Source organism: Jaculus jaculus, chromosome 5, assembly GCF_020740685.1.
Source record: "Jaculus jaculus isolate mJacJac1 chromosome 5, mJacJac1.mat.Y.cur, whole genome shotgun sequence".
Taxonomy (NCBI): domain Eukaryota; kingdom Metazoa; phylum Chordata; class Mammalia; order Rodentia; family Dipodidae; genus Jaculus; species Jaculus jaculus.
The window spans coordinates 91865529-91891963 of record NC_059106.1 but is presented as its reverse complement, the minus strand read 5'-3'; the positions used below and the strand labels follow the sequence as shown (position 1 = coordinate 91891963).

General features: G+C 40.0%; 1 protein-coding gene across 1 annotated transcript in view; it reads left to right on the top strand.

The window, feature by feature from the left end:
- Positions 1 to 18874: 18874 nt before the first annotated feature.
- The window catches only part of Il23r (interleukin 23 receptor), a 61272-nt gene continuing 53711 nt past the window's right edge, over positions 18875 to 26435 (top strand). Inside the window, exons 1-2 of the mRNA XM_045148628.1 lie at positions 18875 to 18944; positions 21236 to 21532. Of these exons, the coding sequence (XP_045004563.1) occupies positions 18875 to 18944; positions 21236 to 21532 (367 nt within the window). The remainder of the gene's footprint in view (positions 18945 to 21235; positions 21533 to 26435) is intronic.

The following is a 26435-nucleotide window of genomic DNA, read 5'->3' as shown; positions in this document are numbered from 1 at the left end:
AAAAAGCTATCTTTGTCCTAACCAGTCTCCAAACTAGACCCTGGCGGCTACTAGTTAGACGGGAAGAATGGGGCAGTAGCACAGCACTTGGGACGCTGGTGTAATAATCCAAGTGAAGAATTTAAAAATAACCCCGTATGTCTTGGTGTGACCATTCTCTTTAAGTGAAACAGAAAAAGTAATTTAAAATGGCATATTTTGAGATGATGACCCAACAGTTAAAGGCATTGGCTTTCAGAACCTACAGGCCCAGGTTCAACTCCAAAGTTACGCATGTAAACCAGATGCAAAAAGTGACTCAAGTGTCTAGCATTCATTGACAGTGTCTAAACACACTAAATAAATAATTTTTAAAACATTTTATTCCTTTGCAAGCACAGAGAGACAGATACAGAGAGAAACAAGAAAGAATGGGCACGAGGGCCTCCAGCCTCTGAAAACACACTCCAGATGGATGTGCCACTCCACTGCAATCTGGCTTTACATAAGCACTGGGGTATCAAACCCAGTTCTACAGGCTCTACAGGCAAGTGCCTTAACTGCTGAGCCTTCTCTCCAGCCCAAATAAATAATTGTTTAAAAGGCAAATCTATTCATGTCAAAGGGTTGGGATGATGAGAAATCAAAGAAAGCCAAATATGAATAAGAAAAGAAGTCAGGATAATTTTTGTTAGAATATGCACTGCAATTCTCTAGACTGTATGATTTCCAGTTCATACACAGACATTTCAACCACGTGAGTAGTCATGCCCAGCATGTATTGAAGAAGAAAAGGAGCCTCAATAGATGGCTCAGTGGTTAAAGATGGTTTTTTTTGCAAAGCCTGACAGCCTGGGTTTGATTCCCCATTATGCACATGAAGCCAGATGTGTCAAGTGGTGCTGCATCTGGAGTCCATTTGCAGTAGCAAGAGGCCCTGGCATGTCCATTTACTCTCTTTCCTTGCAAATAAATAAAAATATTTTAAGAAAAGAAGAATGAAGAGTCACTTCAGTCAATGTGCTGCCCATACACTGTGGCTCTCCTAATCTGTGATTCTCATCAAATTCTGTGGCCATTTCACTTGGTTCTCAGCCTGCACCTAGTTCCTCAGAGATCTGATTACAACATTGAGCTTCTATCTAAACCTGCTGTGAAACAAGTCATGCCTCATAATTCCTCAGAGTTTCTATCATCTTTGATAGAATCTAGCTGCCAGGACTTCCTATAAGAGGGTTTGAATGAAAATCTCTGTACACCAAAATGGCTTTCCATGGGAGAAAACCCAAAGGTTTTCTGGGTTCTCTGGAAACAGAGACAAATATTTGCATATGAGATCAATAGAGAGAGCCTTCTGGAGCAATTTTAAGAGAGTAAGCAAAAGAGCACTAGGAGAGGGGAGAAGGGGCGAGAAATAAATGGATTGGTGGGGGAATGCCTTTGAAGGAGGTGCCCTGTCTCCAGTCTTTTCTCTCTCTTTCTCTACTTTCCACATGCTATGAGGTGAGCAGCTTTGGCCCACCACATGCCATGGAGTTGTTCAACCACACACTGAGACTATGAGCCAAAATAAGCCTTTGTTCCTTTAGGTTTTCTCACAGCCACAAAAATGGACTAACAAAACATCAACACTTGAAAGCTAGAGAGATGGCTCAGCAGCTAAGGCATTTGCCTGAAAAGCCTGATGACCTGGGTTTTGTTTCCCAGTACCCATTACCTCCATTCAATTATGACTCTGGTTGCACAAGGTGGCACATGGGTCTGGAGTTTGTTTGCAGTGGGTGGAGGCCCTGTCACACCCATTTTCTCTCTGCTTCTCTCTCCCTCTCTCAAATAAATAAATAAATATTTAAAAATTATGAAGCTGGCAATATGTTCATCCATTGATTGGCTAGAGCCCTCATGACCTAATACTTACAGATAAGTCCACCTCTCAACATTGCACTGGGGGACCAAACCTTAAACACATGAACTTTTGGGGGAACACTTCATATTCAAATCATAACGTAGTCAAAAGAAGAATGTTGATGCCCTATAAGGGATTTGATCATGTTGACTTAGTTACTGTGGTTGCTATTTCAACCACAGATGTCATAGCTTAAACAACAAAGATTTATTTCTCACAGTTCTTAGAGGGTGGGAGTTCAAGATCAGGGTGCTACTGTGGTCAGATTCTGGTGAGGGTCCCTTTCCTGTTTTGTAGACAAATATCTGCTTATTGTATACTCATATGGTGAAAAAGGAAAGCTCTACTCTTTCCACCTCCCCAGTAAAGGGAATAACTAATACCATTGAGGAGGACTCCTGCTTCATGAACTCATGACCTCCTATGTAAGTCAGCCTCATATTACCAAAATGAAATACTGAAGATAGTTAACTCAGAAAGAGAAAGGTTTACTTTTTTTTAACTTTTAAAAAATGGTTTTATTAACAACTTCCTCAGGGTGGCCTAAAACTCATGGTAATCCTCCTACCGTCGCCTCCTGAGTGCTGGGATTAAAGGTGTACACCACCATGCCTGGTTGAGACTTAAGATTTTAAGCTAGAAAACCTCAAGCAAGTTAAAATTACAGATACTGAGACTAATTTTAGGTTATGGTGGTTCAGTTTACATTGTTTTAGTCTCTCCTTGCTATGCCTTATACCAGTTAAAAATGTTTACTCTGTGCCTTTATATGTTAGAAGTGCTTAACTTGTTTAATTTTACAGATCTTAATATCTTAAATTGGTCAAGATTGTGGGGACCTTTAACATTAAACTAAGTACAATTTATAATATATGATAGTTATAAATCTATTGGGAGCCAGGGATGAAATGGGTAATTTAAATAGATGGCCCCACTCCTGGCAGCTTGTGCCTGACCCTCCCCTACTGGGAAATGGTGGGCAGTCCACCTCCTGGGACACTGCCACGTGGCCCCTTTGGACTGACCCAGGTGGGGACAGGGAAGAAGTCCACCCTCTCGTGGTGACTGGGATCACTGACCTTTTTCTGTGCCTACTGGGCATCTGCACATGCCGGGGAAAAAATCTAAACATGCCATTAGTCATATGCTTCAATGTTTCGCCACTCTTGGGCTGCCTGATAAAATTAAAAAAGATAATGGCCCCTGCTGCATAAGCAAGGCCTTTGTAGATTTTCTCCAGACCTAAAAAATTTCACATTCCACAGACATCCCATAAAACCCCTGGGGCCAGGCTATCATTAAAAGATATAATCAGACTCTCAAGTCCCAATTACAAAAACAAAAGGGGGAATCCTTACCCCCACACGACCAACTAAAAAAGCTTTTACCCTAAATATTTTTAAATTTTTCTAACAATTTATAATGTGTGATGATTATAAATCTATTGGGCTCCAGGGGCGAAATGTGGTAATTTAAATAAATGGCCCCAATATATTCAGTTGTTTATCTTAAGGTGTGATGGTGGGTTTCAGATTTCAATCTAAAGATATACAAAGTTTGTGCCTAGCAGGACTTCCTAAAGTGTGCTGTGACATTTGGCTTTAGGCTTGTACTTTTAATGTCTAACTATCCTTCATGCTCACAGCTTGAAAGTAGCTCCTGAGAAAATTCAAACTGTACCTCCCTTTAAGATCTTGGGCTCTATTCTTACCCTAGATACAGTTTCACCTGATAGACACTATACTACGGTTGAAAGTTAAAACTCATTTGGAGTGTCATGTAGATTTTCAATAGACGTGTTACTTCTAAAAAACATAACAGTCAACAGCGTTGGGAAAATGCATTTAAGAAATATTTGACATAATGATAATATTTCCTTGGATCTGATTCAGTTACATTCGGAGATTTTGTCTTTACAAAATAATCATCTCACTTTTGATGCAGGTAAAGCTGCTAATGACTTAATATCTGCTTTTATGTCTGCTTTGCCTGCACGGAATTCTCTCACTTCTTGGATAGGAAGCTTTGTTGCTACAGGTGTTTGTCTTTTGCTCATTCTGTGTCTGCTGCCCATACTCGTTAAATGCCTTTTGAGATCCTTCATGGATATCCATGCAGAAGTACATGGGATACAGCTACAGACAGACCCTAGCTTCCTGAGACATTATCTTAAAGCCCCTCAGAGGCTGGTAGTCAAAGACGGGTAAGATTCTCTTGAGTTAGGTCAACCTAAGACAGGGCATGAATGATGGAATTCATGTACTGATGATGGTTAAGGCCTAAATATCATAGAGAACAACCTAAGAGAGACACAGTCTTTCTGCACCGAGGCCCAGAAGGGCCAAGTTCATAAAAAAAAAAATAAATAAATAAGGGGAAATTGTCTAAAACCATTTGGCTGGCCTTGTATCCATAGCCTTGGGCCATTTGACAGCAAGACTTTAACACCTAAGACTTTAACACCTACATATAAACAAGATTATACACATTCAGTGTTACTAATAAGAGCTGGCCATTCCTTAAGATTTATGTTTGTATTGCTGGGATCAAAGGGTTTGTTTCCCAATCTTTATACTGAGAAGTAATTAAAATGCAAAAACTCTATAACAGAAAGGAGTTTTTTGATAGAAACTTGTATAAAGCTCATGGAATTTTTGTCCATGGGAAAACTTTGTAAAAAGAAAAAGACCCATTTGGGTACCAGCAAGAGACCTAAAATATCTGGGCCTCCCTGGCTGCTTATAGTACAATTGCTCAGCCACCTTCCCCATCCTGGTCCAGCTTTTCCCAATGTTTCTTCTGCGCATTTGGGCCCCGCCTTCTCCTAATAATTCCAGTATAGATGTGGGATACATTCATCATTCCTTCTATACTTTCAACACAACTGAGCCCAATGCTCAACACTGCCCGCCTTCTGGAATGGCTTATGTTTGTGGAGGCGGGATGGCCTATAACTTTCTGCCCACCAGTTGGATGGGCCTTTGTGCCCCAGCCACCTTAATCCCAGATGTAGATATCATCCCTATAAATGAGGCCCTCCTTATGACTTCTTTTGATTATAGCAGAGGGAGACCTATCTCCAACAACAGCTAGATTCCCTGGCTGAGGTAGTCCTACAAAACAGCCTACTAACGGCCGAAAAGGGAGGCGTATGTTTGTTTTTACAGGAAAAATGCTGCTTTTATGCCAATAAATCAGAAATCGTCCAGGACAAGATTAAGAGGCTCCAGGAAGACTTGGAGAGTAGGCAGTGGGACCTCCAGGTCAGCCTGCTGCAAACAGGCTTACATGACTTCTTACCCTGCCTTCTCCCTCTACCTGGGCCCCTCCCCCTCCTTCTTCTTTTCCTTATCCTCACTGTCAGGCCTTGTGCAATTAATAAGATTACACAATTTACTGACCAATGGCTAAAGGCAATAAAACTTCATCAGGTCAAGATATCACAGGCTGGCAACTCAGGAATTAAGTTCCTCAGATGACCCACTGCCACCTCCTCTGCCCTCCATGTGACCAATGACGGGTAAGATCCCCAGAGGGGGACAACCTAAGACAGAGGCCATGGTGATTAATGCTCTTACAAAAACAAAAGGGGGAGAAGTTGGGCCCTGAAAGGCCCAGGCGTGAGGCCTAGTGGAACTTCCTGAGCCTAGCTAAAGTTTGGTGACCTGTTTCTGGCCAGCAAGGACTCAGCAAGACGCCTAATGGCTTCTGGCCTGCTACTTCCAAGTAGGAGTTGTAATTACCATTTCAATAGTTACAGTTTACTATTGGCCCTTACCTCTGCCCACATCCTAAAATCCCTGCCTTCATCCCCAACATGATATAGGCAACTGCTCATAGCAATAAAGTGAGTTCCTGTGAGTTCCTGCTTCCACAAGACTCCCGACTCAGTGTGATTTTCCTCTGGTGGCCAGGAGAGGTTTCTGAGTCATCATACACTCATCTTCCTCCTCAACCCCTAGGGAGGAACCAGCAGGCCTGGTCCTTCCACAGTGCTACCTGCCTCCCAGCGAAGCCCTGCATCATCATGTTGGGTATTTTGGTTTCAGCATATAAGTTTTAGGGGACACATGAGCATGCATTTCACAGCTTGTTAAGGAATTTTCCAAACGACTCCATAAAGATGTACAGCCATAACAGAAAGCTTATGCAAACTGCTATTCATCTAATCACCTAGCTCCTGTGGCTGTGGAAATGTGCTGCTCAGCTTTTCCACTGTGGGGAGCAGAGCCTACTGCCCTGGATGAGGCTCTCCCTACATTGTCAACAAGCTCACCTTCCCCCAGGCTGCTCCTCTAAGTGGGGGAGCACATTGTGAACTTTCACAAAGGATGGAGCTCCTCTACTGGGCCATTCTGCATCAAGGCCTCCCTGGTTTCAAAACCGTTTTTACAGTTAGGCTGTAGCCTGAATCTCTTCTCACCCAACTTCTCTCCCTCGTCTCCTTTCCTCAGTGTTTGGCTTATATCTTTCCCTCCTCATAGCAGGGGTAGTCAGTTCCTTTCCAATTATACTTCACAAAATTTCCCTATCAGTAAGTATTCTGCACATCTGATCTTGTCTTTATATACGTTTGTTAGAGGACCTGAATTAAGATAGAAGTAGAAATGGGGCCATGTGAGGAAAAGATGGGGAACCAACCAACTACCAGCTGGCAAAAGAGAACCCCACTGTGCATGGTGTGAGAGGTATAGATTGGTTCTAGTGGGCCCAGTCATTGAAGATTTCAGTGAAGGTGGCCAATGAAAGTGGTCCTTAGGTCTGTGGGCCAAATGATACTTTTCAGGTTAATAGGTTTATTGCTTCTGTCAAACGGGATCTGTCCTAGGTAGCATTTATCACATTGCAGGGCCAAGTAGTTCTCTCCTAGTGACTTTATAGTGTTCTGAGAATGATAAAATCCAATCCCTTTATTTTACACTAGGAGGTTAAATACCTCGATCCAAGTTCACACACTGGTAAGTTATTAATGTTTGCATCTACATGATAAAACTGTAGCAAACATCTCATCTGCACATATTTATTCCCTGTGTTGGTACAGTAAATGATGGTCACCGTCCCTCCCATTGCCTGCCTCCCGCACTGCCTGTAGCTGCCCCAATAGTTGCGCTAAACCACCATGTTGGTGTCATTAAACATTATAATAGCAAGAGCTATCCATAGACTGCCCAGCCCAGTCCAGCCCACCTCCAGCCACTGGGTTCCCACAGAACTTACCAAGTTCCTTCTTTTCAATCTGAACCCTCTTCCTAGCATCAGTCCAGAGGCCAAAATGAGCCACTTCAATCTATTCTCAGTAGTTTGAACTTAAAGGAGGGAGATTTTGAATGCTGTGTTCACCAGTTACGCTGGCCTTCTGTGGAGAAAGCAGGCTGGTAGTGAGAAGGATCAATAGGGAAGCAGACAGCAACACCTAGGGGCTTCTCAGGGTTCCTTCTCAAACCCCACTGTTAATTAGATTTGGTCACATGTACACACAAATTTTATTTTATTTTTGCAACTTGGGATAAAATCAAAACTTGCTATCTTTTTTTTTTTTTTTTTGTAAGACCTGATCTTGCTGTGTTTCTCATACTGGTCTTGATTGAACTCCTGGGCTCAAAAATGATCTGCCTATCACAGCCTCCCAAGTAGCTAATCTTAACCATTTTAAGTGTGTACTATGGTATTATTAACTTTATGCACAAAATTGTGCAACAGATCTTCAGGAACTTTTCATCTTGCAAAAGTAAAATACTACACCTTCCCTGCTTCTGGAGTTCGTTTGCAGTGGCTGGATCCCTGGGGCACCCATCCTCTCTCTCTCTCTCTCTCTCTCTCTCTCTCTCTCTCTGTCTATTGCTCTCAAACAAACAAATAAATAATTTTTTAAATACCTAATATTTTTAAGATGCTTTAAAAAATCTGTAAGAAACCAGGCATGGTGGCTTATGCCTTTAATCCTAGCACTCTGGAGGCAGAGGTAGGAAGATCGCTGTGAGTTTGAGGCCAACCCGGGACTACAGAGTGTGTTCCAGGTCAGCCTGAGATAGAGTGAGACCTTACCTTGAACAAAACCAACCAACTAACAAACAAGCAAAAATCTGTAACAAATGGATACTAATAGTAGCATTTCCACTTCTTTTGTGGGTGGTACTAGAAACAATTGCCATGGGAAGTAGGTATTATTCATCTGAGCTAGATTCCTAGCCCTCCATTATCATTACTTTTTAATTATTATTCCATTTCTCTTTTTGAGCCACGGTCTTGTTCATTTGCCAAAGCTGGCTTTGAACTCATTCTATAGCTGGACTTGAAATTACAGACCTCTTGCCTCATCATCCTGAATATCTGGAATTTAAACTTACTTTCCTTCAGAAACATAATTAAGGAGTGGGGAGCTGTTGGCTCAGGAGTTAAAAGCACTTATTTGCAAAGCCTCCTGACCTAGGTTAAATTCCCCATCCACCCACATAAAGTTGGACAGGCATTCTTTTGCAGTGACAAGAGAATCTGGCATGAGTGTGTGTGAACATGTGCATGCATACACACACACACACACACACACACACACACACACACACACACGTAAATAAATAAATTTAAAAGAAGCATAACTGTACACTACCCACAAAATGAACTGTAAGTTCAAGTATAAGAGCACAAATACAAGTGTAAGCCAGAAACCACAAAAACTACAGGAGAAGACACAGGGAAAGACCTCCTTGACATTTTTGTGGGCAAATATTATTGGATAAGACCTTAAAGCATAAACAACAAAATCAAAATAAGAAAGTGGAACTTCATCAAATTAAGAAGCTTCTGATCTGCAAAAATAAAAATCGACACACTGAATAAAGCAACTTGGGATTCCTTGTTTGGGACCCCTTCCAAACTCAAGAACTTTCTGCTTGCTTCCTTTCTAAAAATAAAATTTTGTTTAACATGCTCATCTGACAGAAAGAAAAAGAAAAGAATAGGCATAGGATGACTGCTTGGTGATTAAGAAGCTTGCTTGCAGACTAGAGAGATGACTTAGTGGCTAAGGCACGTGCCAGCCAAGCCTAAGAACTTATATTCGAGTCTCCAGGTCCCATGTAAGCCAAACGCACAGTGACACAAGTGCATAATGTCGCATATGCACAGAAGGGGGTGCACTTGTCTGGAGTTCATTTCTAGTGGCTGAAGGCCCTGGCATAATCATTTTCTCTCCGCACCCCCTTTCTTTTTTGTCCTGTCTCAAAAATAAATTTTAAGGGCTGGAGAGATGGCTTAGTAGTTAAGGGGTTTCCCTGCAAAGGATCTGGTCTGATTCTACAGGACCCACATAAACCAGATGAACAAGGGGGCACATGCATCTGGAGTTTATTTGCAGTGGCTGGAGGCCCTGGCATGCCCATTCTCTCTCTCTCTCTCAAGTAAATAAATAAGTAAAATATTTTTAAAAAGAAGCTTGCTTGCAAAGCCTGCCAGCCTAAATTTAATTCCCCAACACAGATATACATTCGGTGGCAAGAGACACCCATGTGCCCATAAGCATGTGGGTACATGAATGCACATGTGTGTGTGTACACATGCACACATACACACACATACACAAATACATATTAAAAAAAAGAAAAAAACAACTTGTGGGATGGAAGAAAATACATGCACACTATTCATCTGATAAGGAGTTAATATACAAAATATGCAAAGAACTCAAAGAACTCAAACTAAAAATGAGCCAACAATCTGAACACATTCCCAAAGAAGATGTGCAGGCATGGGGTGAAAAGTAGACTGCATGCTCAGTTTGCCCGAGGCCCAGGATTCAATCCCAACCACTACAAAAAGGCTGTGGGGGTGATCCAATGTCCAACAAGTATATGAGAGGCCATTCAGTATTATTAGGTATCAGAGAATCCAAATCACAAGGATATGCATTTCACACATGCTACAATGGCTGTTGTCAAAAAGACAAGGCACAGCAAGTACTGGTGGGTGTGTAGAGAGAAAGGAAGCTCTGTACAAAACTAGTGGATATAAGGTGGTACCATCACAATGGGAAATAGTAGGGAAGTCCCTAAAACAGTAAATAGAACTACTGGAGCTGAGAAGATGGCTCACTGGTTAAAGGCACTTGACTAAAAGTAGAACTACTATATGATGCAGAAATCTCTCTTTTGGACATATATAACAAGAAATGGATATGTTGCGGTTAAGATGGCGGCGTAGGTACCACGCCAAAGCAGCCTAGGGGGGAAAAAGACCAAAAAAAACTCAGCAAAATACACACTTTTACTAAAAAGTGAGGTGTATAGGAAATTGAGGCGGCAGCGGAGAAGTAGAAGAGTTCCAGAGCATCCAGAGCCTGCACAGGCAGGAACAGCGGCTCTGGGTGGCTCGGCCACCCGCCGCAGCCGCAGAGCGGCAGAAAGCCGCCGGACTCTCGGCTCGAGCCGCAGGACAAGCCAGGTGCAGGATTTTCCCCCCACACCGCGCTCTACGCAACTCGGGAAATGTGAGGGGAGAGTGGCAGCGAGCAATGGAGGGAAGAGCAGACCGCGAGGTAGAAGCACACGTGAAACAGCGATACAACCAGAGCAGCCGCGGCTCCCTCCCCTCCCCCACCACCTGAACCCAGCTCCAGCGAACACAGCAGCGGCCCGGGACCCGGCCACGCCAACTTGGGCTGACAGCGGGACCCAAGCAGGAGCAGAGTTCGGCAGCAACTTCAGCGGCTCCAGCACCGGTACCAGTGGCCCCAACAGCAGCGGACCCAGGAGCGGCAGCGGCGGCAGATCCCGCAGCAGCGGCTTCGGGGCAGCAGCAGCGGCTCAGTTTGCCCCGTAGGAAAAGCAAGTGCCCAGCTCCAGAAATCAGAACAGCAGCCCGACGACCCAGGCAGCAACTTGACTGAGACCACAATCACCCAAGGTAACTGGGATTGCACCAGGGAAGGGTCTCACTTGGTCACAAGCTGACTTGGATACCTCAACAGACCAGAAATCTAAACCTCTTTGTTGATAGAGGATCTGGTCATTATAATAACTACTCTTGCATACATACTCGGGGCTGTTTTTGATTGAATGTGTACAGTGTTTAGTTAAATTTTAGAATCTACCAGTATTTTATTCCACTCAGCCTGCTTGAATACTCCTATAGCAGGGAAACTCAACCCCTAAGAACATCTTTGTAGATACTCTGAGAGTCTTAAGAGCCACACCTAATAACTTAAGGTCCTACCCTGAAAATATATTACATCAAATCAATTGATACAGCTAAGAATACACAGCTAGCTAGAAAATCCAAGCATTAACTTAATCCAAGATGCAAAAATATATACATTATAACACAAGAAACACTAAAAAGCAAGACGATATAAATCCACCTAAAAGTATTAATGCATCAGAAATGTCCTCCAGTGAGAAAGAGTTAGAGGAAATGCCTGAGAAAGAGTTCAAAAGAATAATTATAAATATGTTCAAAGAGGTCAAAGAACACATGAAAACAATCAAAGAAGAAATCAAAGAGGAAATCAAAGGAATCAAAGAAAAGGCAGGACACCAATTTAATGAAATAAAGAAGGCAATACAAGACATAAATAGGGAAATAGAAATAATAAAGAAAAACCAGTCAGAATTACTAGCAATGAAGAACACAGTTAATGAAATAAAAAACTCTGTAGAAAATCTCACCAGTAGGATGGATGAGGGAGAGGACAGAATATCTAAGCTAGAAGACCAGGTGGCAGACCTAATGAAGTCCAACAAAGAGAAAGACAAACTTATAGAAAAGTATGAGTGGAAATTTCAAGATATTCGGGACACTATGAAAAGATCCAATATAAGAATTCAGGGCATAGTAGAAGGAGAAGAACTCCACTCCAGAGGCATAGTAGGCATCTTCAACAAAATCATAGAGGAAAATTTTCCCCAAATTGGGAAAGAGGTGCCAATACAGATACAGGAAGCCTTTAGAACCCCAGCCAGACAAAACCCAGAAAGAAACTCTCCTCGCCACATTATACTCAAACTTCCAAACACACAAACCAAAGAAAAAATATTGAAAGCAGTTAGAGAGAAAAATCAAGTTACCTACAAAAGCAAGCCCATCAGGATCACAGCAGATTACTCAACACAAACTTTAAAAGCCAGAAGGGCATGGAGTGATGTATTCCAAGTTCTGAAAGATAACAACTGTCAACCAAGGTTACTTTATCCTGAAAAGTTATCCATCCAAATAGATGGAGAAATAAAGACATTCCATGACAAAAGCAGGTTAAAGGAGTATCTGAAGACAAAACCAGCTCTACAGAAAATACTTGATAGAATCCTCCATGCTGAACAAAAGGAAAAGCACACATATAAGGAACCTAGAAAAACCAGCTATACTCAAATACCAGTTAACAGAAGAGAGCACAGGTAGAACAAGTAACACACACACACACACACACAAATGGCAAACATAAATACACACCTTTCAATAATATCTCTTAATATCAACGGTCTCAATGCCCCAACGAAAAGACATAGATTTGCAGACTGGGTTAAAAAGCAGGATCCTACAATTTGTTGTCTCCAAGAAACTCACCTTTCTACAAAGGATAGACATTATCTTAGGGTGAAAGGTTGGAAGACGGTGTTTCAAGCAAATGGGCCTAGAAAACAAGCAGGGGTTGCTATCCTAATATCAGACAGGGTAGACTTTAGTCTGACGTTAGTCAAGAAAGATAAGGAAGGTCACTTTATATTGATTAAGGGCACACTCCAACAGGAGGACATTACAATCCTAAACATATATGCACCTAACATGGGGGCTCCCAAATTCGTCAAACAAACACTATTAGAACTAAGGTCACAGATAACACCAAACACAGTGTTGGTGGGTGACTTTAACACCCCACTCTCATCAATTGACAGGTCATCCAGGGAAAGAATAAACAGAGAGGCATCTGGACTAAATGAGGTCATAGAAGGAATGGACCTCACAGATATATACAGGACATTTCATCCAAAGGCTGCAGAATATACATTCTTTTCAGCAGCACATGGAACATTCTCTAAAATAGACCATATATTAGGACACAAAGCAAATCTTAACAAATTCAGGAAAATTGAAATAATTCCTTGCATTCTATCTGACCACAATGGAATTAAACTACAAATCAGTAGCAAGAAAGGCTATAGAGCATACACAAAATCATGGAAACTAAACAATACACTACTAAATGATGAGTGGGTCAATGAAGAAATCAAAAAGGAAATCAAAAAATTTATAGAGTCAAATGATAATGAGAACACAACATACCAAAATCTCTGGGACACAATGAAGGCAGTTCTAAGAGGTAAATTTATAGCCTTAAGTGCCTATATTAAGAAATTAGAAAGGTCGCAAGTAAACGACCTAATGCTTCACCTTAAAGCCTTGGAAAAAGAAGAACAAGGCAAACCAAAAAGTAGTAGACGGGAAGAAATAATAAAGATTAGGGCAGAAATTAATGAAATAGAAACAAAAAGAACAATCCAAAGAATTAATGAAACAAAGAGTTGGTTCTTTGAAAGGATAAACAAGATTGATAAACCCTTAGCAAATCTGACCAAAAGAAAGAGAGAAGAGACACAAATTAATAAAATCAGAGATGAACAAGGTAACATCACAACAGATTCCAGAGAAATTCAAAAAATCATAGGGACATACTATAAAAGCATATACTCCACAAAGTATGAAAATCTGAAAGAAATGGATGATTTCCTTGATTTATATGACCTACCTAAATTAAATCAAAATGAGATTAATCACTTAAATAGACCTATAACAAACATGGAGATCCAAACAGTTATCAATAATCTCCTAACTAAAAAAAGCCCAGGCCCAGATGGATTCACTGCTGAATTTTACCAGACTTTTAAGGAAGAGCTAACACCATTGCTTCTTAAGCTTTTCCAGGAAATAGAAAAAGAAGGAATCCTACCACTCCTTCTATGAGGCCAGCATCACCCTGATACCAAAACCAGGCAAAGATAGAACAAAAAAAGAAAATTACAGACCAATCTCCCTCATGAACATAGATGCAAAAATTCTCAACAAAATATTGGCAAACAGAATACAAGAGTATATCAAAAAGATCATTCACCCTGACCAAGTAGGCTTTATCCCAGAGATGCAGGGATGGTTCAACATACACAAATCTATAAATGTAATACATTACATAAATGGGTTGAAGGACAAAAATCACATGATCATCTCATTAGATGCAGAGAAAGCATTTGACAAAATCCAACATCCCTTCATGATAAAAGTCCTACAGAGACTGGGAATAGAAGGAACATATCTCAATATAATAAAGGCTATTTATGACAGGCCTACAGCCAACATATTACTAAATGGGGAAAAACTGGAAGCTTTTCCACTAAAATCAGGAACAAGACAAGGGTGTCCACTGTCTCCACTTCTATTTAATATAGTTTTGGAAGTCTTAGCCATAGCAATAAGGCAAGAGACACACATAAAAGGGATACAAATTGGAAAGGAAGAAATCAAGTTATCATTATTTGCAGATGACATGATTCTATACATAAAGGACCCTAAAGACTCTACTAGCAAGCTGTTAGAGCTGATCAAAACCTACAGCAATGTAGCAGGATACAAAATAAATACACAGAAATCAGTAGTCTTCGTATACGCTAACAACAAACACACAGAAGATGAAATCAGAGAATCACTCCCATTCACAATTGCATCAAAAAAAATAAAATACCTTGGAATAAACCTAACCAAGGAAGTAAAGAATCTATACAATGAGAACTTTAAAACACTCAAGCGAGAAATTGCAGAAGACACTACAAAGTGGAGAAACATCCCTTGTTCCTGGCTTGGAAGAATCAATATCGTGAAAATGGCAATCTTACCTAAAGCAATCTACACATTTAATGCAATCCCTATCAAAATTCCATAGGCTTTCTTCATGGAAATAGAAAAAACAATCCAAAAATTCATTTGGAATCACAAAAAACCTCGAATATCTAAAATAATACTGAGCAACAAAAAAGAGGCTGGTGGTATCACCATACCTGATTTTAACCTATACTACAGAGCCATAGTAACAAAAACAGCATGGTACTGGCACAAAAACAGACATGTAGATCAGTGGAACAGAATAGAGGACCCAGATGTAAGCCCAAGTAGCTATAGCCACCTGATATTCGATAAAAATGCCAAAAATACTCATTGGAGAAGAGACAGCCTCTTCAGCAAATGGTGTTTTGAAAACTGGATAAATATCTGCAGAAGGATGAAAATAGATTCTTCTCTCTCGCCATGCACAACAATTAAGTCCAAATGGATTAAAGACCTTAACATCAGACCGGAAACTTTCAAACTGCTAGAGGAAAAAGTAGGGGAAACCCTTCAACATATTGGTCTTGGCAAAGACTTTCTGAATACAACCCCAATTGCTCAGGCAATAAAACCACAGATTAACCACTGGGACCTAATGAAATTACAAAGATTTTGCACCGCAAAGGACACAGTGAAAAATGCAAAGAGGCAACCTACAGAATGGGAAAAAATCTTCGCCAGCTATATATCTGATAGAGGATTAATATCTAGGATATACAAAGAACTCAAAAAGTTAACCAATAAGGAATCAAACAAGCCAATCAAAAAATGGGCTAAGGAGCTAAATAGAGAGTTCTCAAAGGAAGAAATACGAATGGCATATAAGCACCTAAAAAAATGTTCTACGTCACTAGTCATCAGGGAAATGCAGATTAAAACTACATTGAGATTCCATCTCACTCCTGTCAGATTGGCCACCATCATGAAAACAAATGATCATAAATGTTGGCGGGGATGTGGAAAAAAAGGAACCCTTCTGCACTGCTGGTGGGAATGCAATCTGGTCCAGCCATTGTGGAAAACAGTGTGGAGGTTCCTTAAGCAGCTAGAGATTGATCTACCATATGACCCAGCTATAGCACTCCTAGGCATATATCCAAAGGACTCATCTCATTTCCTTAGAAGTACATGCTCAACCATGTTTATTGCTGCTCAATTTATAATAGCTGGGAAATGGAACCAGCCTAGATGTCCCTCAACAGATGAGTGGATAATGAAGATGTGGTACATTTATACAATGGAGTTCTACTCAGCGGTAAAGAAAAATGAAGTTATGAAATTTGCAGAAAAATGGATGGACCTGGAAAGTATTATACTAAGTCAGGTAACCCAGGCCCAGAAAGCCAAGCGCCACATGTTCTCTCTCATATGGGGATCCTAGCTACAGATGACTGGGCTTCTGTGTGAGAATGAAAATACTTAGTAGCAGAGGCCAGTAAATTGAAAAGGAGACATAAAGGGTGGAGAAAGGAAGGGAGGAGGATACTTAATAGGTTGATATTGTATATATGTAATTACAATGATTGTAATGGGGAGGTAATATGATTGAGAATGGAATTTCAAACGGGAAAGTGTGGGGGTGGGGAGGGAGGGAATTACCATGGGATATATTTTATAATCATGGAAAATGTTAATAAAAATTAAAAAAAAAAAAAAGAAATGAAATAAGTACTTCACAGAGGTGTCTGTATTTCCATGTTCATAGTACATTATTTATAGTAGCCAATATATAGTTCACTGACAGGTGATATAGAAATCATGTATTTAGAAAACAGGTATATAGAAATTGTATTTTATATATTTCAATAGATTTTTATTTAGACCTTTCAGAAAAGGAACTTGTACAAGTTACAGCAATGTGAGTATATACAGAGACATGCTGAGTGAAACAAATCAAAGAAAGACAAATACTTCATGGCCTCGCCTGTAAGTACCATGGTGATCACTGGAAGCAGTGACATAGGAAGGGAAAGACAAATACTTCATGACCTCACCTGTAAGAAACCATGGTGATCACTAGGATCAGTAGGGTAGGAATGGGAGAAGATGAACAATTCAGAGATTCTAATATAGAGCATCTGACAGTTGTTCACAATATTGAATTTTTTACTAAAATTTGCTTTTATATTCTTGCCACAAAAAAAGCTAAAGTTAGGTACCTACTAACATGATTGTGTTATCGACTTCAAAATGTACATATATCAAGTCTTCATGTTATATATCATAAAAATATAGAATCAAGTCAAATTTACCTCAAAGCTAGAAAATTTTAATAAATAGATGTATCCTATCAACACTGGTCACAAGTTAAAAACAAGTACTAAGCTGGGTGTGGTGGCACACGCCTTTTATCTCTACACTGGTGAGACAAAGGTACGAGGATTGCCATGAGTTCAAGGCCACCCTGAGACAACATAGTAATTTCCAGGTCAGCCTGGGCTAGAGCCAGACCCTACCTCAAAAAGAAAAAAAAAAAAAGTTCTGTGTTTTTAGTGTGGACATTTTTAAACAAATGAGCATATGTATGTCTTCTTGAATGGGACAATTTTATATTAAGATTAGGAAAAAAAAAAGTACTGACAGAGCAGTTCACTTTTAGTAATCTGGGTTTTTCCAAATAGTGACATGAGAGAGAGCCAGTCATTACGAAATGGATACCCTGAGTTCCTTTTTAAGAATGGTAAATATAGGTCAGGGCTTTGCTGACGTTTCCATTTGCCTCACAGGTGAAAATCTGAAGCGGTCCCTAACCGTCAGGCAGTGAGGAAGGAAGGCGGCAGAGCTGAGGACAGTGCAGCCTCGCTCTAAGGGGAAATGTGCTGGAAACAGACTCAAAGGTAAAGAAGCCATTGAATAACGTAGACAGCTATTTTCTTCTGATCAAATTGTTTTCTAAGTCCTGATTAGTTCCTACACCTGTCACCTATCATGGTTTGTCAGTGGTTACTGATGATGGGCAAGTCACTTACTTTTAGTAACTGGGGGAGTAATTGACTTCTAACTAGCGTTCTTAACACTTGTATTGTCTCTTGTGACTATTACATCTTATATCTGTTGTGAACAAATTAAGAAAGGAATCTAGATTCTAAAGCTGCTAGTATGCTGCTTTAAAACAATTATCAGATTTTTATATGAAAGACTCAGATTTACCCACTGAATGGTGCTCATCGTTAAGTAACTGACTTCTTCAGTAGTATAAGTGACTGGCTAACTGAATAGCATTGCTCCAGTTGCAAACCAATGAGAGCATTGCTCTAACTAGTTTTTTGAGCTCCACAGATGAACTGGACTAGTCATAACACATATGTTTTTGTCTTGCTTCACTTTTCTTCATTTTATAGCCTTTTTCTGAGAGTTCTGCAATGGGGGGGTGTGGTGGTTTGATTCAGGTATCCTCCATAAATTTAGGTATTCTGAATGCTAGGTTCCCAGCTGACGGAGATTTGGGAATTAATGCCTCTTGGAGGCAGTGTATTGTTGGGGGTGGGCTTATGGGTGTTATAGCCAGTTTCCCCATGACAATGATTGGCACCCTCTCTTGTTGCTATTGTCCACCTTATGTTGGCCAGGGTGTGATGCCCACCCTCTGCTCATGCCATCATTTCCCCTGCCATTGTGGAGCTTCCCCTCAAGTCTGTAAGCCAAAATAAACTTCTTTCCCAAAAGTTGCTCTTGGTCAAGTGGTTTCTGACAGCAATGCGAACCTAACTGCAACAGGGGGTTTTCCCCAAGTTTTGCTCATCAAAAACTGGTATTTCTAGAGCACATTAAGGGCATAACTGGTCAGCTCTGGGTAGGGTGGAGAGAGGAGCTGTCTCACTAGAAGGCCTGCATTAGGGGGAGCCAGGGTTTTTAACACGGGTCAGGCGTCCTGTGGAGACGACTGATGAGGAGTGTGAAGAAAGGGAGAGCCCATTCTTCCCCTGTGTTTGCCCCTCCTGTGCCTCCTCGACTGCCCTGCTTCTTGCCTCCCTCCTTTCTTTCTCTTCCTAATGAAATATCCTCTGAACACATTTTGTAACTATTAAGAAAGATGAAATGCTGTTTATTACATTAAAATACTATAACTTAAACATTTTTCCTATATTTTTCCAGAGAGAAACCAAAGACATTTTTCTGCTTTAGGGCATGAGGCGGGCCACAGTTCAACTGGGTGTGGTAATAGCCCTTCACTTACTCTTCAGCTGGTGCCGTGGAGGTATAGTACTCTGTGCATAGCTTTATAAAAATGAGAAATATAGGCCAGACATGGTGGCACATACCTTTAATACCAGCACTTGGGAGGTGGAAGTAGGAAGATAACTGTGAGTTCAAGGCCAGCTTGAGACTACATAGTGAATTCCAGGTCAACCTGGGCCAGAATGAGTAGAGTGAGACCCTACCTAACATATATAATGTTAAGCATTTCTCTAACTAACCCTCTTTGAAGAAAGAATTGGGCTCCTGTCTATAATCTGTAATCTGTACTGAAGCAAGAGGATGGCAGTGAACACAACGATAGTTTGGGCTACTGAGCAAGTGACACCCAAGGAGGGTGGGGGCAATCTTTATTGACTCTTACTGATTATTCATTTTTTTCTCCCCTGTGCTCTGTAAAACCATTGACTTAATTCTTCAATCCTGACTACTCTGATCCTCCGTAGCCCAGAGCTTCTTGGGTTCTTCTTTCTTAAAGGCAGGGCCTTCCACTAAATATTTTGACATTTTCTAGGTGTTCTAAAACCAGCTCCAGTTCCCTGATGGGAACTGAAGGTGTCCTTTGTCTAATACTGAATTGTTAAGCTTATCTAAACTAGTCAGATAGTTCTTTTCTTTATTTAAAAAAAAATATGGAATACTTCACAGATTCACTGGTCATCATTTCATGGAAGCCATGCTAATCACCTTTGTATTGTTTTGAGGTAGGTTTTGTTGTTGTTTTGATTTTTTTAAGGTAAGATTCCCAGTGACTTGGCCATGATTGTATAGTGATTAGTACTCTGCATTGTGATTTTTTGAGATAGAATCTCTCTTCGTAAACTGGCTTTGTGCCTTAAGCACTCTAGCATCCTTCCTTAGGCCTCCCCAGTGCTGGGATTACAGGCAAGTGCAACCATGACCAACCAGATATTTTTTCCAATCTTTATTTTTGAGATAACATCTCACTATGGAGCCTAGGTTATCCTGGCTAGCCTCTAATTCATGATCCTCCATCTCCAGCCTCCTGAGAGCTGGGATTGCAAGTGTGCATGACTACATCAGCCTCATGTAACTTCATAAAACTTTCTTTTTATGTCTGTGGTTTCTAGTCCCTACTGATGATGATGGAATTATTTCCTCCCAACTTCAACATTTAAATACTTATAATTTATATGTAAATGTTCATTTTATACATATGTAAATATAAACATATATATTATATAGCTAGTTGATTTTTTTCTTTGCTCAAGTTAGTTCTTTTTGAGACAATGCCTCATGTATCCCTGGCTTGCTTCAAACTCATTATGTAGTTGAGGATGATATTGACCTTGACCTCCTAATCTTGCTGCCTCTATTTCCCAAGTGCTGGGATTACAGGTATGTGCTACCATGCTTGATTTTTTGCAGTACTGGGCATCAAACCTGGGGCTTTGCGCATGCTAGGCAAGCACTCTGCCAACTGAGGTACATTCCCAGCCCTGGTTCTATAATGTTTGTGTTTCAAGGACAAAGGCTATGGAGTCTCAGGGTAGCCTTGAACTCACAGCAATCCTCCTACCTCTGCCTCCCAAGTGCTGGGATTAAAGGTGTGTGCCACCATGCCTGGCTCATTTTTGTATTTCTTATTCAGTGCACCCACTAATTTACTTTTTCCAACACTGAACTTATATTAAATATGTTGTTTTTTTCATTTTGTTTTTAACTTAGTAATGTATTATAAATATTTCCCCTACATTGTTAAATTAATGATGAACTTTATGTAGTTACTAAGCACTATATTTTTGTATTGTGAGAGTATGGGTTTGTTATTTGTATTCCTTATTTGCTAACAAAAGTAGCTTTTATCTTTTTTTAAAAAAAGAACAAGAATTTGTTTGTCTACAGAATGGGGTTTGTAATCTCAGGGCTCAGTATTATTTCTAGTTGAATGCTAAACAATGAATATCTAGTTGAGTATTCTTGAGAATGGGGTTTGTAATCTGAGAACCCAGAATTGCTTCTACTCTTATCTTTGAAGATGATATAGCTTTACAATGCCTCAGTTCTCTACCTTAAAGCAATACAGCTAATTTTGCTTTCCAGAAAATCAAAGAAACTTAAAGGCTGCCTTTATTTTGTTTCATGCTGATAAACATCCATAGAAACATGTTGAAAGCGCTGCAATTATCAACACAAATACATAGTTTGTCCTATTTTATCAATAGACATTGTTTAAATATAAAAAGAATAAATTTTAAATGAAATAGTATATTCTTCTAAAGCTCTTAGAGTATTTTGCATAGAACTTATTGTTTCATGTATTTTTTCCAGGAATTACAAATATTAATTGTGCTGGCAACATCTGGGTAGAACCCGCCACAGTTATTAAGATGGGCATGAACATCTCTATATATTGCCAAGCAAACTTTAAAAGCTGCCAACCAAGGAGATTTTATTTTTATAAAAATGGTGTCAAGGAAAGATTTCATGTCACACGGATAAATAGAACCACAGCTCAACTCTGGCACACAAACTTTCGGGATGCCCATGCTTCCATGCTCTGCACTGCTGAGTGTCCTGGCCATTTTCAAGAGACACTGATATGTGGGAAAGACATATCTTCAGGATGTAAGTGTGGGGGCATATTCAAAATGCAAACAAAAGCTAATCTAATGATGTCAGGTAATTTTTGGTCTTCCCTAAAGCTAGAGGCAATTGACACAGTTTATCTCTTTGTTTGTTTAAGACAGGAGTTCAACACCAATGTTTACAGAGTCAGGGTGGTGAACCAAGGTAAGGCGGCTGGTGGGACCTGTGCAGGTGGATAGTCACTGGGGACAGCCACTGCCAAGACTCGCTGTTCATGGCACCTAATCTGCATAGGTCTTTCCAAATAAAGACAAATATGAATGTTTAATGGGAACACTCTAAATTTTTAAATATTGCAGATACATTTAGAAAACAATTTTTCATCATTAGCCTGAACAAACAAGGCAAACCAGCACCCTCAGATTTAAAAGATTGTTCTTGGGCTGGAAAGATGGCTTAGCGGATAAAGATACTTGCCTGCAAAGTCTATGGACCCAGGTTCAATTTCCCAGTACTCACATAAGCCATAAGCACATGGTGGCCCCTGCATCTGGAGTTAGTGTGCAGTGGCTAAAGGTCTTGCCATGCCCATTCCCTCCCTCTCTCTGTCTCCCTCTCTCTTAAATAAATAAATAAAACATTTTTAAAAGATATCTATCTCTCTAAAAGCCAATAAAAGAATTTTTTAAAAATTTTTATTTATTTATTTGAGAGCGACAGACACAGAGAGAAAGACAGATAGAGGGAGAGAGAGAGAATGGGGCGCCAGGGCTTCCAGCCTCTGTAAACAAACTCCAGACGCGTGTGCCCCCTTGTGCATCTGGCTAACATGCGACCTGGGGAACCGAGCCTCGAACCAGGGTCCTTAGGCTTCATAGGCAAGCGCTTAACCGCCAAGCCATCTCTCCAGCCCTAAAAGAATATTTTTTAGAAAAGATTGCTCTTAGCTAGGAATGGTGGTCCATACCTGTTATCCCAGGACTCGGAGGCTGAAGCAGGATGATCACGAGTTGAAGGCCAATTTGAGCCTCAAAAACAACCAAAAATTTAAATGGTATTCTTTTCATCCTTTTAAACTTTCTTTTTTGTTTTCCAAACTGACATCATTAACCTTAAAGCCAATTCTATGTCAAGATTTTGAGAACATTATTCAGGGAACATTTCAAAACAATTTTTTGTTTTGTTTTGTTTTCTCACAGTATCCCTAAGCTATCTGTGTAACCTTGGGCAATTTGCTTAAGCAATCTGTGCCTCACTCACTCATCTGTAAAATGAAGCTAATTGCTGAATTTCAATAATCTAGTTGACAGCCTACTAAAAACTTTAAAGTCTAACACTAATGTCTAATCCTTTAAGATACCTCTTTAAGGGCTGGAGAGATGGCTCAGTAATTAAAGATGCTTCTTTGCAAAGCCTGATAGCTCAGGTTTTAGTCCCCAGAACCCACATAAAGCCAGATGTACAAAGTGGCTTATTCATCTGGAGTTCATTTGCAGTGGCAGGAGGCGTTGGTGCGCCTATTCTCACACCCTTTTTGTCTGTCTCTTTCTTCTCTCGCTCTCAAATAAATAAATAAATAAATAAATAAATATTTTTAATTAATATCTTTTTGATAAAACATTAAGGAGCATCTCCATTTCTACTATTGTGAATGCCTGTTTGTTACTGTTGTGATTAAGAGAGTTCATCAGGTTCACATTAAAAATATGCTAGACTCAATTTGTGTTCACAATATCCCGAAAATGTTTAAATTCCTGTGGTGATAGCAGCTGGTTTTTATAATTATATATGTATATAGTCCTTGGTTCAATCAATTCATCTCTACTTTAATCCACAGATGCACTTTTAAGGACATTTACTCTTTTTTTGGCTCAAGAAGGGCTTTGGAACCTTACCATGCTCCTGTCCTTCATACTTTTAGGTCAGGTCAGAGTCCTTGCTTCTTCCTCACTGTAGACCTTAGCCAACAGGAGCCATGCTGGACAACTGGCCTCACACAGGAGGCTTCCTTGCTCTATGACCAGCCACTGTCCTACTTAACTCTGGGCAGTTGACCAAGCATGTATGACTTTCAAAAGAGATAGCTATGAGAAGAGGCAGAGGAGTGTTGAGGAAGAAAAGCAGTAAGTTTTGGAGTCAAAGAATAGAGTTGGTGAGCATGCTTTAAATGAATGCCCTAAGGAGCGAGACTTGCCCTACATTGTGGAAATCAAGCCACAGAAAGATATCTTATCTGATGTATGTAATCTCTTTAGCTTGTCCATATCCTCAGGAAACAAAACCAGCCCTCAGTCCTTACCTTACTGTTTATCACGGGGAGGGTGGGGGTAGGAGTAGGCTTAGAGAGGATATACAATTTTTTCACAGGAATAAAGAGAAATTTCCATAGTCATGGGGAAAAGGTTGGTTGTTAGTTTATGCCAATATAAAATAAGTGTCACTTTATTAAAAGGCAACATTTCAACAAATCTAGTTTTGAGGTGTAAGTTGTCTTTCATTTATAAATCATAAATCAAACATTTCATTCAAGAAAACATAAATGCTCCACTGGGCATGGACAGAACAGTTGGTTTTTATAAAGTTAAATGAGAAAAGAAAGTATACTGGGATATTTTATTTTATTACAATCATGTTATTTCAGGTTACTTATAAAGGTTAAGCAAGAGGAGTGTTCTTTCCCCTTCTAGTTCAGGTGGAAGAGGATTGTTCAGATTGGATGCTGTTGATCCTCCTAATTTCAGATGAATTCAGTCTTAAATTTTTAATTTAACTATATGACACTGAGTACAAGTTACTGTATTTTGGTTTGATCTACTGATTTGTTCTCTATGAAAAAAAAAAATCATTGTCCTACAAACTTTATTTAATGTCATCTCCAGATGTTGCAATTGGATGACTGATTACTCCCTACCAGGGGTCTCTCCTCCCAAACCTAACACCAGGCAATGTTTTAGGTCAGACAATGCTCCCTGTCTGGAATAGCCTAAGACAAACACTTCCATCCTCTGCTGGTGTAGCCTAAAGAGGCTACTCTTTCCATTTGTGTAGTGTGGGAGGCTTCTGGTTATGAATATGAAAACCTAGCTGCGAGGAAAGAATTTATTCAAACGTCTGGATTTAAGTTGCATGTTCTTTGGAGCTCTAGATTCTCAGTAAACAAAACTTCCTACTTAAGTAGGGCAAAAATGGGTCTTTGAGGTTTTTTGTGAAACACATTGCTTTCATGGGACAGCTTTGATCACAGGATATCTGTCCTGTGAGCACTTATCATCACTATTTTGAGCAAAATTATTACAAGTATTTTTTTAGACTGGAGACAAACTATGAAAGTTAGACCATACATGAGTCATTTGCTTTCCCTGAAAAGATATCCCAGTGTTTTAAGGTTCCTCTGCCCTAAAGTGATACTTGTGAACTACAGCCCATCATAGTTTCCACTTTAAGCCATACTCTCAAATGCTCCTTGATTCCTTTTATTTATATATTTTATTTATTTTTATTTTGAGAGAGAGGGAGAATGAGTGTGCCAGTGCCTCTAGCCACTGCATATGAACTCCAAATGCATGTGCACCTTGTGCATCTGCCTCTGCATGGGTAATGAGGAATAGAACCTGGGTCCTTAGGTTTTGCAGGCAAGCACCTTAACCACTAAGCCATCTCTCTAGCCCAGTTCCTTGGATTCTTATCTTTGATTAGATGCGCACATATTATAGAAAATTTATTTTAGTAGAGATCATACCGAACATAGGATTTAAAAAAAGGTAGCTTTATTAATTTAAAATGTCATATTAAAATAAACCCTATAAGTAATGTTTCTACTTAATCAGTTATTTAAAATTTTAAACAAATTTGACTTAAGTTTTAATTTATTTGAGCTCTAATTATAGTGATGAGAGGAAAGTTGCTGTCCAATAAAAGTCCCCAAAACTCTTTGGCAACATTGCTGTTAAGTATGCATCATTATCACATAATTAGCCTGGCCTATGCCCGGCTTGAGTCAGGAACGCTGTGATCGGTCACCAGCAGCATCTGCCTCCTTGTTATTATCATCCTATTAGTTCAGTTCATGGCATAAGCATCAGTGAGTGGCTGTTATGCACAAAAGATGTATAAATACTGGAAATGCAAAGCAGAGGGAATCACAAGCCCTGTTTTCTAGAAGCTTGAAGTAGAAAAGTGATCCATGCTGGGCGTGGTGGCACACACCTTTAATCCCAGCACTTGGGAGGCAGAGGTAGGAGGATTACCATGAGTTTGCGGCCATCCTGAGACTACATAGTGAATTCTAGGTCAGCCTGGGCTTGAGTGAGACCCTACCACGAAGAAAAAAGAAAGGAAGGAAGGAAGGAAGGAAGGAAGGAAGGAAGGAAGGAAGGAAGGAAGGAAGGAAGGAAGGAAGGAAGAAAGAAAGAAGGAAAGAAAGAAAGAAAGAAAGAAAGAAAGAAAGAAAGAAGAAAAATGATCCTTGACTAGACTGAATTAACAAGAATCCTGCTGGGCATGGTGGTGCACACCTTTAATAATCCCAGTACTTGGGAGACAGAGGTAGAAGGATCGCAATGAGTTCAAGGCCACCCTGAGACCACATAGTGAATTCCAAGTCAGCTTGGGCTGGAGTGAGACTCTGCCTTGGAAAAAAAAAAAAGAATCCTGGTCAATTATAATAAAGGAGGGGTGGAATTGTAGGAAAAAGCAAAATTGTAAGCCTCCTACATTTCAAGAATTTTTCAAGTGTCAAACAGCAGGTTTTTATTCTTAGATATTGTGTAACCTGGCAAGGGATATAAACTGAATGTTACTCTCATCCTGTGTTCACAGACTGACTTCACATTAACACATACTGTGCTTATTTATGTAGGGTTATATCTTTTGCAAAGTCACCATGCATTTATAATTTTGAGTATTTGCATCATGTAGAATCCTGTGGCATAAAATAGCCTAA